General features: G+C 46.6%; 2 protein-coding genes across 2 annotated transcripts in view; both read right to left on the reverse strand.

Annotated features, from left to right (window-relative positions):
* The window catches only part of LOC110090084 (uncharacterized), a 32,774-nt gene extending 24,490 nt beyond the window's left edge, over nt 1-8,284 (reverse strand). Inside the window, exons 1-7 of the mRNA XM_078377104.1 lie at nt 8,217-8,284; nt 6,582-6,663; nt 6,220-6,339; nt 4,194-4,277; nt 2,713-2,865; nt 2,457-2,591; nt 498-1,144 (exon numbers count right to left, since the gene is read on the reverse strand). Coding sequence (XP_078233230.1) covers nt 498-1,144; nt 2,457-2,591; nt 2,713-2,865; nt 4,194-4,277; nt 6,220-6,339; nt 6,582-6,663; nt 8,217-8,269 — 1,274 coding nt within the window. The 5' untranslated portion in view covers nt 8,270-8,284. The remainder of the gene's footprint in view (nt 1-497; nt 1,145-2,456; nt 2,592-2,712; nt 2,866-4,193; nt 4,278-6,219; nt 6,340-6,581; nt 6,664-8,216) is intronic.
* Nucleotides 8,285-9,833: 1,549 nt separating this feature from the next.
* ZNF768 (zinc finger protein 768) lies at nt 9,834-12,263 on the reverse strand. The gene is made up of 2 exons (XM_020813556.3): nt 12,056-12,263; nt 9,834-10,936 (listed from the first exon to the last, which is right to left on the reverse strand). Exons 1-2 carry the CDS (start codon nt 12,186-12,188, stop codon nt 10,023-10,025), a joined length of 1,047 nt encoding a protein of 348 aa, XP_020669215.3. The 5' UTR covers nt 12,189-12,263; the 3' UTR covers nt 9,834-10,022.
* Between the last annotated feature and the right edge of the window lie 383 nt (nt 12,264-12,646).

Raw genomic sequence — 12,646 nt, forward strand, 5'->3', positions numbered from 1 at the left:
TAATGTATCCGTCTCTTTTCACCTCCGCTGGGGCTTTTCTTTTTAATCCATATGACACCTTAAAGAGCAATGGAAGTTTTGTTGCTCAGTTCCGTCAGTTGCCCACCTACGTCCAACAGCTGTTACCACACTCAGTACAGCTATAGGGGCCATCCCCTAGTGTTGAGTCTTCTTGGTTCCGCTCTTGAGGGCTAGACTCCAAGCGGAAACCTTTACCACACTGGCTGCAGATAAGAAGCCGGTCTCCCTCCTCCTCATCAGTATCATCGTTCCCATTGGAAACACCAGAATCAGCGCACCGGGCCTCATGATTGGTCCCATGAGGGTTGCTAATGTCAGCAGCCCCACCATCACTGGCACAACCAAGGCCGAGGTGGTAAGCTCTGACGTTGGCCTCGTCACAAATGGCATTGATGGTGTGGAGAATGTCATGGCTGAGATTGGTGCCGCGGGCATTGGCATGAGTGCGACGGTGGCGAATGATGTGGGAACTAAGCCGAAAGCTCTTCCCACATTCAGTGCACACATACGGTTTCTCTCCCGTGTGTACCCGCCAGTGGTCTACCAGGTTGGAGTGGTGGGTGAACCTCTTGCCACACTCAGCACAGCCGTACGGTTTTTCACCGGTGTGGGTGCGGCGGTGATTGGCCAAGGTGGAGCTCCCGGAGAAGCGCTTGCCGCATTCTTGGCACTGGTATGGCTTCTCCCCGGTATGGGTCCTCTGGTGGCGAGTAAGGCAGGAGCTCCCCGTGAAGCGTTTGCCACACACGCTGCACTGGTACGGCGTGACGCCCGTGTGGCCGCGGCGGTGCAGATTGTAGTTGGAGCTCTGAGAGAAAGCCTTGCCACACAGCTCGCAGCGATAAGGCCGCTCTCCTGTGTGGAAACGCCGGTGCTGGAGGAGGTTCGAGCTGGCCGTGAAGGCCTTGCCACAGTCTCCACAGACATACGGGCGTTCTCCAGTGTGTGTCCTCTGGTGCTTGGTGAGAGCAGAGCTCTGATTGAAGCTGCGTCCACAGTCATTGCAGTGGTAAGGCTTCTCACCCGTGTGGATGATCTGGTGCTTGGCCAGATTGGATCGGCGGCTGAAACTCTTGCCACACACACCGCAGGTGTTGGGATGAGAAGAGGAAGAGGAGGGGGACTGCAGGAAAGGAAAAAAAAAGGATTGAAAACAGCTTAGGTTGCAATCGGAGTCTTAAAAGAGCCCCAGAAGGTTTAATCGGGCTGGTGAGCTTTATTTCCACATGGCGCCCATCCCTCTGCACCGACTTCTTAATTTCTCTATTTACCTCACAAAGAAAATATTGGCCAGAATCATGTTAGTTATGCCCACTAGTAACATAACTGCATTGGTATAAATTTGAGCAGTAAATTGCTGCCGGTTAAGAAGTCAGTGGTGCTGTTTCTTCACTTGGTGTATAGCAAGAAAAGCCAATGCTGGCTTCTTAACTGGCAGCTGCTTTCTCTGAAATTCACTCCAACTGTGTTACATTAGCTTAAACTGAAACCCTATAAGGGTGACCAGGGTGGTAGCTCCAGAAAGTTCCTAGATGCGTCCAAATTGGTGACAAAAAAGGAACTGAGGGACGACTGTTAGAGGTCCGAACACGTAATGTGGGAGGGCAGGGCCTCTAATGATCTTATTTTTTAACTCCAGAAAGTTCCAAAGATTGCGCAAGCACAGAAGACCACCCATTTGTGTGCATTCATGGAGACCGTGATGACGAACTGCTAGATAGCTCAGTGGCTTAAGTAACTGCCTGTACAGCCAGAGGTTGGGAGTTCAACGGAGGCACAAGTAGAGAATCGAACTCCCAATTTCTGGCTCTGTGGCCAGATGCCTAAGCCACTGAGCTATGCAGCAGTTCTTAAAAGGGGAACTTCGTAAAAAGGGAATCTTTTAATACTTAAAAGGGGATTCCCAAAGATGAGAGGACCCCTACATTATGCACAACAGTCTTTAAAAACTCCCACCCACCCCCCCAAAAAACCCCTACACACATCTGGCTGGGCCACATCTTCAGCCTGACTTGTAATGGTGGCAACCTGGGGAGCAGTATGCAAGCAAACAAACTTGCCTGGTGGAGTTTGGGGTTTTGTTGATGGAATGTAATGATAGCCATGCTAGCAGAAGACCAATTCCACACTCCCAACTGATAGCTTTATAGGCCAAATAAAGTCACAAAAGGGTTTCCAAACACCTAAACTTACACGAGCCTGTGCGCTTTTTTGTGCTTTTGCATAATTTTGGCAACATTTTGGTTGACTATAACAAAAATCATATTAGTATGGAGTTTGGATGCTGAAGGAAAGCATACTATTTACTTCCTTTTCAGCCATAATAGCTAGGATATTTTAGGAGGAGCTTCCTCCATTTTTGCCAACACTCCCACTTTCCACATATGTGTCTCTTTGTCTCCCAAGCTTTCCTGAAATTCTTCACCCTTACTCACCAAAGTCCCATCTAGTGGGATGGTGACTTTTTGTACTTCAAATTCTTGAGCCTTCTGCTCTTCTGATTCTACCTTAATTTCTTCCTTAGGTGATGAGTTCTGCAGGATTGGAGAATCAAGGTAAAGCAGATGTGACTGAAATCAGGAAATGACAAAAACAGAAACATTAAGTAATGCTCTTTCTGTGAAAGTTATTCCTTCTTCCCACCCATCAAATGTTTTACTTCCCATCATCATCATCTTTATCCCCACTCACTGGTTCCTCATCTTCAGAAATCCTCTGTACCTCCACCTTATATTCCAGGGCCCTTTCCTCCTCTTCTTCCTTCTTCACTCTTCTAATGACCAGCTCCTCTTCCTTGCCATCTTCCACTACTGACAACCCATCCTGGAAGGATGAAGAAGCTTGCTAAAACAAAACAAACAAACAAAGCAAAAAGGGAGAAAAAGCAATTTAGTCTTTATATGTATAATCTCCTCCCTATAAAATCAAATTATTCTAAAATAAAAAGAGTGGCAGAAAAGCAGGCAGGCACACTGTATGACCCATTTAGCCAGGATAAGAAAGCATTGATTTACTACTCATTTTGGATTACAACTCCCATAATCCTCGTTATTGGCATACTGACTGTTGGCTCTGGGAGTTGTTGTACAAAACCTTTGCAAGATCTCAGTTTAACTGTCCCCAACGCTACTCAACTGTTGGATTCTTAACAGTCACTTGGGTTTGCAAAAATCAGTTACTGGAGCTTTGAATAGCACAGAGGTAATAACTGTTTCCCCTTCACGGATTGCTGCCTTGTCATGGTGAAGGGGCTTGGGTAATTCAGAGAAGCTATGGGCTGTGCTGTGCAGGGACACCCAAGATGGACAGGTCATAGTGGGGAATTCTGACTATACGCGATCCACCTGGAGCAGGAACTCGCAAGCCACTCCAGTTACTTTGCCAAGAAAACTCCATGGGCAGAAACAAAAGGCTAAGAGATAAGATGCTGGAAGATGAGCCCCTCAGGTCAGAAGGCGTCCAACATGCTACTGAGGAAGAGCGGAGGACAAGGACAAGCAGCTCCAGAGCTAATGAAGTGGTTGGGCCAAAGCCGAAAGGACGCTCAGCTGTAGATGTGCCTGGAAGTGAAAGGAAAGTCTGATGCTGCAAAGAAAAATACTGCATAGGAACCTGGAATGTAAGATCTGTGAACCCTGGGAAGATGGATGTGGTCAAACAGGAGATGGCAAAAATAAGCATTGACATCCTGGGTATCAGTGACCTAAAACAGACAGGAATGGGCAAATTCAATTCAGACAACTAAAATTTGAAGGGAAGAGGAGAAGGGGACAACAGAGGATGAGACGGTTGGACAGTGACAGCGAAGCGACCAAAATAATTTGACCAAACTCCGGGAGGCAGTGGAAGACAGGAGGGCCTGGCGTGCTCTGGTCCATGGGGTTCCGGAAGAGTCGGACACGACTTAATGACTAAACCACAACATCACCAAGTGTTTATGAATTTTCCCAGATTAAGTTGGTTTTGAAAAGCACAGCTTCAAGGGCTGCTTGAAAAGTTGGCAATTCTAGTGAAGAAAGTTATGTATAGGGAAGAACTGCATCTGTAAACAGGAGCTCTTGACACCGTGTTCCCTCTTGAGGCACAGAGCTGTAGTTTTAAGACAAGAACTACAGGTTTACATCCTTTTATTTAAAATATTGCCACCCTTTGGGATTTTAACATACTCTTACCTCCTCATTTCCTTTTGTTGCTCCCTTCTCTACTTTGCCTGACATGGCAAGCAATTTCTGATTCTTTGGGGAAGTTTTTAGAAGCTGAGGGGGAAAAGGAGACAAAAAAAAGGGGGAGCTGACCAACATGAGCACAACTGAACACCAAACCATCCCGCGGGATCCAGACAAACGCTTCAGAACACACAAGACCCCAGACTACTGGGGCAGGACTTAAAGATGTCATTTGAGACCACAACTCCTTGGGTAATCTTGAACTAGTCTGCTTTTCTCTTACAGCCAAAACTATCTCACAGGGTTGTTGTAAAGATAAAAGAGGAATGTATGGAAATCTTTTATGGTACAGTGGAACCTCTACTTACAAACGTCCCTACCTATGAACGATCCAATTTACAAACAGCTCCAGCCGTAAAATTTTGCTTCAACTTGTGGCCAGAGTTTCAAGATATGAATGAAAAAGGCAAGGGAAAAGGGGAAGGGGAAGGGGAAAGGAGGTAAATCCAACCCGTTGGTGGTGAAAAGGCTGCTTCTTCGTAGCTCTTTCACCCCAATGGTTAGGAAAAGGGAGGCTCAGCCTCCTGGGCTTTCAGCGCTGCCGTCGCATAGACCGGCTCTACCAGGGGAAGCCCTCCCTGGTAGGGCTGGTCTACCAGCCTGGGAAAGCCTGCATCGGTGGCGCGGAAACCCTGGTCTGGCAGCAAATGGTGGTGGAGAAAGGTGGTGATTGGGGCAAGCCCCAGGAGAGCCTCCCATGATGGTGGAGAAGCCGTGCAGCAGGGGGAGAAAGTCGGCACTTGCCACGAACCCGCCCGGCAGCAGCGGCTGGAGCCTGGGAGGACTCCTGGCAGCGGCGATCGCAATGGTGGAGTTAAGGTGCTCCTTTTTAAAAATTATTTCGGGTGATTTTTGCAGGGTGGGATTGGGCTGGTGGGGTTATGTTTGCTTTTTATTTATTTTTTTTGTTTGTTTGTTTTTGCAGCCCCAGGGGCTTGCAGTGTTTTTTTTTTGCTATTTTTTTCTTCAGCTGAAATGGATTAATCGGTTTTCAATGCATTCCTATGGGAAATGGTGTTTTTACTTATGAATGTTTCAATTTACGGCCACTGTTCCGGAACAGATTAAGTTCGTAAGTAGAGGTACCACTGTATATGTCCCCAACATCTTCTTGTAAGAAAGGTGGGATAAACACACTAATACAAATCCCTCCTCCCCCACCCCCAAATCTTGATTCTCAGTTCTGGAATTTTGGCTACTATTTTTCCTGCTATAAAACATTCTTACAAATCTAAACTCTTTTTGGGGGGCTATTTTTTAACACAGATCTCACAATGCTTTTAGCATATAATGAAGATACCAATTAAGTTACATCCAAGAGATATAGATGCCACCTACCACCTGCTAGATTAGCCAAAAAGTTTTCTAATATGTTTAATAAATATTGGGAATGCAATCAAAAAGCAGGTACTTACTATCATGTATGGTGGAACTGTGATAAAGTTAAAAACTTTTGGATTAAAATACATACATGGCTTGTTAAATTTTTTAAAAAATAGACTTTAAACCAGAACTGTTTCTATTAGGTATAATAACATAAAATTTTGATAAAATGTATATTTAACATTGCATATTTTGACATAAGCTAGGATTGTACTGGCACAACATTGGAAAAATGGAGGAATACCTACAGATGAAGAAATAATTAAGATTTTGGAAATGGACAGACTTAAATTTGAGAAGGAAGATTCAGAATATTTTCAAACATGGAACCTGTTCTATCAATGGTTAGAAATGCAGTGTAAAGATTAGACCCTAACCTGTATCAACAAATGAATATAAGCTGAACCCATGTATCATGATGTTTAATAAGTATGGATTGATTTTACTAATTTTTTTAAAAAAAGAAAAAAGTTACATCCAAGAGATATATGCTGATCTGCTTCTGTTCCCTTCTCTGTCACCGAACAAAACACACTGATACCTCCCCCCCCCCCATAGTTCTGTCCCTGGAAATCTCGTTAAGGCTCACCTTAATGTCCTGTGCCCTTTCCATCTCCTTTGGTCTCATCTTTAGCTTCTTCCTCTGCATCCCTGAGGATCCCCAGATTATGCCATCATCCTTCCCCAATGGCCTGTCTGCTTGCAGCTTCTGGAAGTACAGAATGGAAGACACAGGCCGCCCCACACAAAAATCTCCATTAAAGCTTGAAACCAAAGCAGATCCTCAAATATTTCAAGCATCCGGTGTCCCACTCAGATTTTCCCATGGTATTGTTCACGCAGGATGGGACTAATTTATTCCTACTCCTTTATTTGGTCCATTATGGGCTGCTCACCACAATCAAAGGGGTCAGCTTTTGAAGGGTGGTTAAACCACCCTCTGCTACTCACCTCACTCCCACCTTTAAGCCGTGCTGGGACACTACGCTTCTCTTCTTCCATGCTTCCATCCTTCTCCTCATCCATGGTGAATCTAAAGACAAAAGTGGACTGCTTTCAAGGGTGAAAATAAGGTTAAAGGCCATCAGATTTCTCCATCTAAAAGTGCAGTTTCTTGTGGGAAGCAAATCCTCTGGTTATATGCAGGCCTTCAAACCTCCAATAACGGCATGGTGGCTACCTGTAAAGTAGGCACGACCATTTGACAGTGACTTATTCAAGACCTCCCACCTACTCAGCTTGAGCTCTCCTTCCTCCTACATCTCTCTGCACCATCCTTGCTCCTAACAAGCAAAAGGGTGTACGTAAGTACTTAGTTAAGGCAGACTAGGAAAGATGGGTAGCATGATGACAGGGCTCAAACCTGCCTAGAAATCCTGCCCTCAACTCTCGCTGTTTTCACAAACAGAGACTGGCTTGTGAACCTATGGCAGGGAGCGAAGTGCACTCTGCACATGCTCAGAGACAGCTGCACTCAAAGACAAATTTGCCAAGGCTGACTGGGGGTCCTGGGCCTGGCCTGGCTCAAAATAACCTGGATCCCCTAACTAGGAGTCATGAGTCATGGCAAACCCCCCCCCTTGCACTTCTTTGTGTCCGTGTCCAGTAATATTGGCTTGCTAGTTTTTTTGCTGAAGCGCCTGGGGATGGGGAGGAGGCGAGGTTGGGATGCGCCCCTCCCCGCGGATCAAAGCAACAGCTGCTTCTCCCTCCACCCCACGTTGGTTGCTTCTCTACCTCCTCCGCCACGTTGCCGGGGTAGGGGAGGCTGGAGCGGAATCCGGCGTGGGGGGTGTGTAGTGGGTGAGTGGGGGAGAGGAAGGCCAGGAGGAGGGAAGGGGAGCAGCAACTCCGGGAAGGAAGTTGAACCAGGGAATGACAGCTTCCTGCGATCCAGGCTGGCTCCCCCACCCCCCCGCTTTCGTCCTCCCCACTTACCCGGGCCTCTGGAAGAGAGAGAGAGGAGGAGGAGGAGGAGGAGGAGGGAGGTGGTGCTGCTGCTGCTGGAGGGCGAGCGAAAGGCGCGCGGAGGGGGAGGAGAAGGAGAACCGCAGCTCCGAGTTGGGGGGGGGGAACCTGGAGGTTCTCCGCCCTTTGGCACGCGCTGCGGGGAGCGCGCGCGCGGCCAGGTCTCGAGGCGCTTCTGCGCCTGTCCGGCCGAAGTAGGGAACCCTGCTGGGGGGGGAGGGAGGGAGGAGGGGAAGAATGTTAGAGATGGCCGAGGAAAGGAGCGGGGGCGGGAGGGGAGGGGAGGGGGGCGGGAGAAAGAAGAGCAGCCTGACCTGGGAGGGCGCGCCGTAGAGATTGGCCCGCGTTGACTCCCCTTCCTTCGCTTTCATTGGTGGAAAGGCTGGCTGGCGAGAGAGAGTGGCAACCCCAGCCGCGGCTCACATCCCTGCCAGACCAGAGGAGGGGGTGGGGCCCAGGAGGGATATGACCCGCCCACCGCCCTCCCCAACATCTCCCCTCCGCCCGGTCTCGATTCCCGACCCCGACCCCCATCCCCCCCCGGGCCCGGATCGGCTCTTTCTGAGACCCGGAAGCTGCTGAGCCAGCCCTGTCCTCGAAGGCAACCCCGGAACCTACCGGATTTCATACGCAGCCCGTAGTGGTATAAGAACAAGAGTGCTCCTGAGCATGTGCAAAGAGCCTCCGCGGGCTCATGGAATAAGAAACCTTCTTCTCCCCACAGATCTGGGGCTTTTGCCGTTAGAATGGATATGGCCACTCTTAGGTACTGTCACAAAGTAACGTGCCTCGATGATAACCTTCTTAAGAAACATTTGTTTCCTTGTCTGCAGTATGCAAAATGATAATTTTGTGTTTTCCCCAGATTGCTCAAGTTTGAGTGGCCAGTTCTTCCATTTGACCCCTGGTTTATTCTTACAGCAACCCTGTAGGGTCGTTTAAGCAGTGTTTGACTCACAGTCACTATAGGTTGGATTTGAATCTAGCGCTGGTTAGACATAGCCACAAAACAATTTGGTTCTTATTCATCTTTTTTTTAAATCTGAGCTTCCAGGCGACAGGCTAAAATACATATTTACTGTCTTTAAATATTTGAAATAGACAAAGACACTATTCTAGGGTATGGACAAAATGCAGGGCCTCCCCACCACATGCCTGGCAACTTAGGGCAGATGCATTCTGTCAGGAAGGAAAATGCTGATATTGGTTCTTGAAGGAGATAATATTGACTACACATGATACTTGTTTCTTCAGCAATGGAAAAATTGGTGCTTGGAAGGGTGAGAGGAAAGGGCCTTCTGTCTTGTGGGACAATATTGTATATAAAAAGCTCAGAATCTGCAATGCAGAGATGCAAGACTTTTCCAAGTCAGATCAAACATTCCTGGTGCACCATATTTCTGCTCTACTTATGACTTAGGCCCCTTATTCGAAGGACACTAAGGAGCCTTTCTTCACCAATCAAGTCTTAATCTGTTTGGTTGTTGTAGGTTTTTCAGGCTGTTTGGCAGTGTTCTGGAGGTTTTTCTGTGTTCTAACTCCTGTCCTCTGAAGATGCCTGCCACAGAGACTGGCGAAATATTAGGAAGAAAAACCTCCAGAACAGGGCCAAACAGCTGGGGAAAACCTACAACAACCATTAGATTCCAGCGGTGAAAGCCTTGGAGAACACTTAATCTGTTTATCTGTGTTTAGAGGTGATGTCATCCATCAACAACTTTTCAACAACTCTTACCCTTAAGATATGTATATGTCACCCCATCCAAAGGATTAAGATCCTTTAATCACCACTTATAAGCCAAGCTGAATCCACCAATTATCTTTTCTCCCCCCCCCATTACCAACCCAAGGTTTTGTGTGTGTATGAGGTATCTATGTTGCCTGAGAATAGACTCCATGTTTATGAAGGAATGAATCGGCTACAGTCCAGAAAAGGGCATGCTTGATCGTCTTTAAGGTTTTAGAAGTCTCTTCCTTGATTTTCCTGAAACAAACAAACAAACATGCCCACTTTGTGGAAGTTAGGAAATCCTTCCTCCCATTTGCCACAATCCCTGGTCCCTAAAAGCCCATTTCCTCAGAAAACAAGACACCCTAGGCAAGCAAGAACATTGACTATTTGGCTTTTTTCAGTCTTTACAGAGAAGGTGGTCATTTACTCAGTATATGTTTGATGAGAAACTAGAACAATTGTTCTTATTTCCCCCAATGCTAATAATATGTTTCAAGCATACATTTTGTTTAGTATTTTTGTGGTAGGAATACTTTTATTTTAAAATCAACAGTAACCTTTAATTAAAAAAAATTACACCTGTTCCCATTCCCATATTGGTTTCTCTTACATGTAAGAGACTCAATTTTTCCCTTAAGTATCCTGATCCCTTGTATTCATATCAAACTTTTCCTCAGGTGACTTCTCTGTTATCAAACCACTTCCACACTCCAGTTCAAAGTTGTCCTGCCTCTCAGGAAGCATTTGGGCAACTTCTTCGTCTGATGGATTGTCTTATGTTGGTTACGGTTGGAGTTTTGGCTGAAGCCCTTTCCGCACAGCCTACATTTGTAGGGCCTCTCTCCTGTGTGGATTCTCTGATGCTCAGTGAGAACAGAACTACGTGTAAAACTCTTCCCACACTTCGTGCACGTGTAGGGCTTCTCACCTGTATGGGTGATATGGTGCCGGATAAAATCTGTGCTGCGTGCAAAGCCTTTCCCACACTCAGGGCACTTGTAGGGCTTCTCAATGCGGTTGCTTTGTTTATGTTTCACCACCACCTTTGAACTCCAAGAAACTCCCCCAAACCCTAGCACAGGTCCCAAACCATCTTCAGTTCTCAGTGGGCTTTTAGAGATGGGCTTCTGATTCTTAGTCCTAGTCTGACTCTGGCCCCAGGGTTCTGAGTTGCCCATCTTCCCATGAGTCCTCTCGTGCTGGTTACGGTTGGAGCTTTGGCTAAACCCTTGCCCGCAATGGCTACATTTGTATGGTTTTTCACCAGTGTGGATTCTTTGGTGTTCAAGAAGGATTGAACTCCGGCTGAAGCTCTTCCCACAGTCCAGACACAAGTAAGGCCTTTCTCCAGTGTGGGTCCTCTGATGCCTTAAGAGATCTGTGCTTCGGTGGTAGTTTTTCCCACAATCAGAACATTTGTAGGATTTAGTCTTGCCATGCAGAGACTCTGTGAGGTCCTTAAACTCCCTTTTACAGAGGACCACCTGGTCTTTTGCTGAGTCACCCTGTAGTATCCCCTGATTTCCACTCCTGTTGGGGCTATTTGCAGACATACCATGTGGCTCCACACCATTTCTTTCTGATTTTCTCAATCTATTCTTGCTTTCTGTTGAGAGACAGAATCCAGTAGGGTTTATTCGTCCTCTGGATACGAAGGCAATTAGTCACCAAACCAAAGACTGCTTAAGCCAGGGATGAGAAACCTCAGACACAGGAGCTGAAAGTGGTTCTCCTGAGATTTCAGCTTGGCCCTCGGGACTTCTTTATAAAACCATCTGTTTGATTACAAGGTTTGATAGTACTATAATTATAATTAACTATAAAGAATAATATTTTAGTATTATGACCAGTGATACGCATCTCCTAAGTTTATTTACTGGTAGTAGAAGCTTGAAACTAAAACAGATTGTTATCTTTGTCCCATCTTTTTGACTTTGATCTGGCCTCTTTCTGAAATTGAATCTGAACCTTGGGGGAAAGAGGCTCCCCATGCATGGCTTAAGAATTAAACTTGAAGCCTTCAAAACAAAACACTATCCCTCCTCCTACACAGGGGCTAGGAAAGAGGCAAATCCAACCATTCTGCACCATCTCTCTCTTTATAATGGTCTTGCTTATATGCACTCTTTTGCTTTGTTCCAAGTGTTATAAGAGTCAGGTTGAGATGCCTGAGATGGGAATCTCCCTGGGATAGTTGCAGCTTTCCCCTAACCCCGCTCTCTCTACTTATGTCAGATTATCACCTCCCATTGTCAGGCAGCAAACTGTCTGGGAAGGATGGGAGCAGTAGGCCAAAGTAGATGGCACTGGAGCTGATGGGAATAAAGAATTCATGCATTTGAAGTAGTAGATTGTAATTCATAAAAGTTCCTGCTGAAACAAATCTGTTAATCTTGAAAGGCACCACTCTTGGGAAGTGACAAGAAATAATTTATCGTTTGAGAACCCTCCAACTGCGTTCCTATAAACAGGGCAATGTGGCTATTAATACATGCCTCAGATTATCATATGATAGCCCTCATTCTACACCATGTGTGCTCTTTCTCTCTGTGTCTTATTTAGGAACCCTTTCTCCCAGAGAGAGAGAGAGAGAAAGGGAGAGAGATCACTCCTAGATATTTTTGCTACTCTACTATAGATGGTGCATTGAAACATTACGGGAGAGGTTACTGGATCTTGGATTTTTAATCAGGACCCCCTATATCTCTCTAGTCTACAGGCTCACCTGGCAGTAGCACCTGGGATTTTTCAGCAGGGATGGCAAGAGGCAAAAGGAAGTAGACGGACCCGTCGGGGGGGCCTCCGAAGCACAAGGTGGAGAAGGCGGCAGGGGCAGCAATGGGAACTCCAGCTGCCATCGCAGGGGCAGCACAAGGCAGGAGGGGAACCTGCACCTTGATCGCCGAGGAGTTTTCCCACTGGAAAGACAAAGCGCAAGGAGGTATGGGAAAGGGAGTAGGCGCCGCAGAGCACCCTGGGAGGCGTAGTTTCCCATACTGGCCAAGGGCTGCCTCTAAGAATCAAGAACGGGTGGAGAGAAAAGGCAGGGGTTGGGGAGGCGATTGAATAATAAAGCAAATTACTAATGGGGGAAGAGCCAGTTCTACACATTTATTTCATAGCGTGCAAAAGTTACTTTTGGATTACAGTTCCCGGCAGGCGGGGTCGTGTGGGACTCATAACACCCAACGTTGCTAATGTTTTAATCTTTATAGAAAATAGTGTTCGCAAAAGGAAAGCATAAGGCTTCGACTAGGACACTGGTTCTTAACCTTAGGTTACTCAGGAGTTTTGAACTGCAACTCCCAGAAGCCTT

This window comes from Pogona vitticeps, chromosome 6, assembly GCF_051106095.1.
Source record: "Pogona vitticeps strain Pit_001003342236 chromosome 6, PviZW2.1, whole genome shotgun sequence".
NCBI classification, from domain to species: Eukaryota; Metazoa; Chordata; class Lepidosauria; order Squamata; family Agamidae; genus Pogona; species Pogona vitticeps.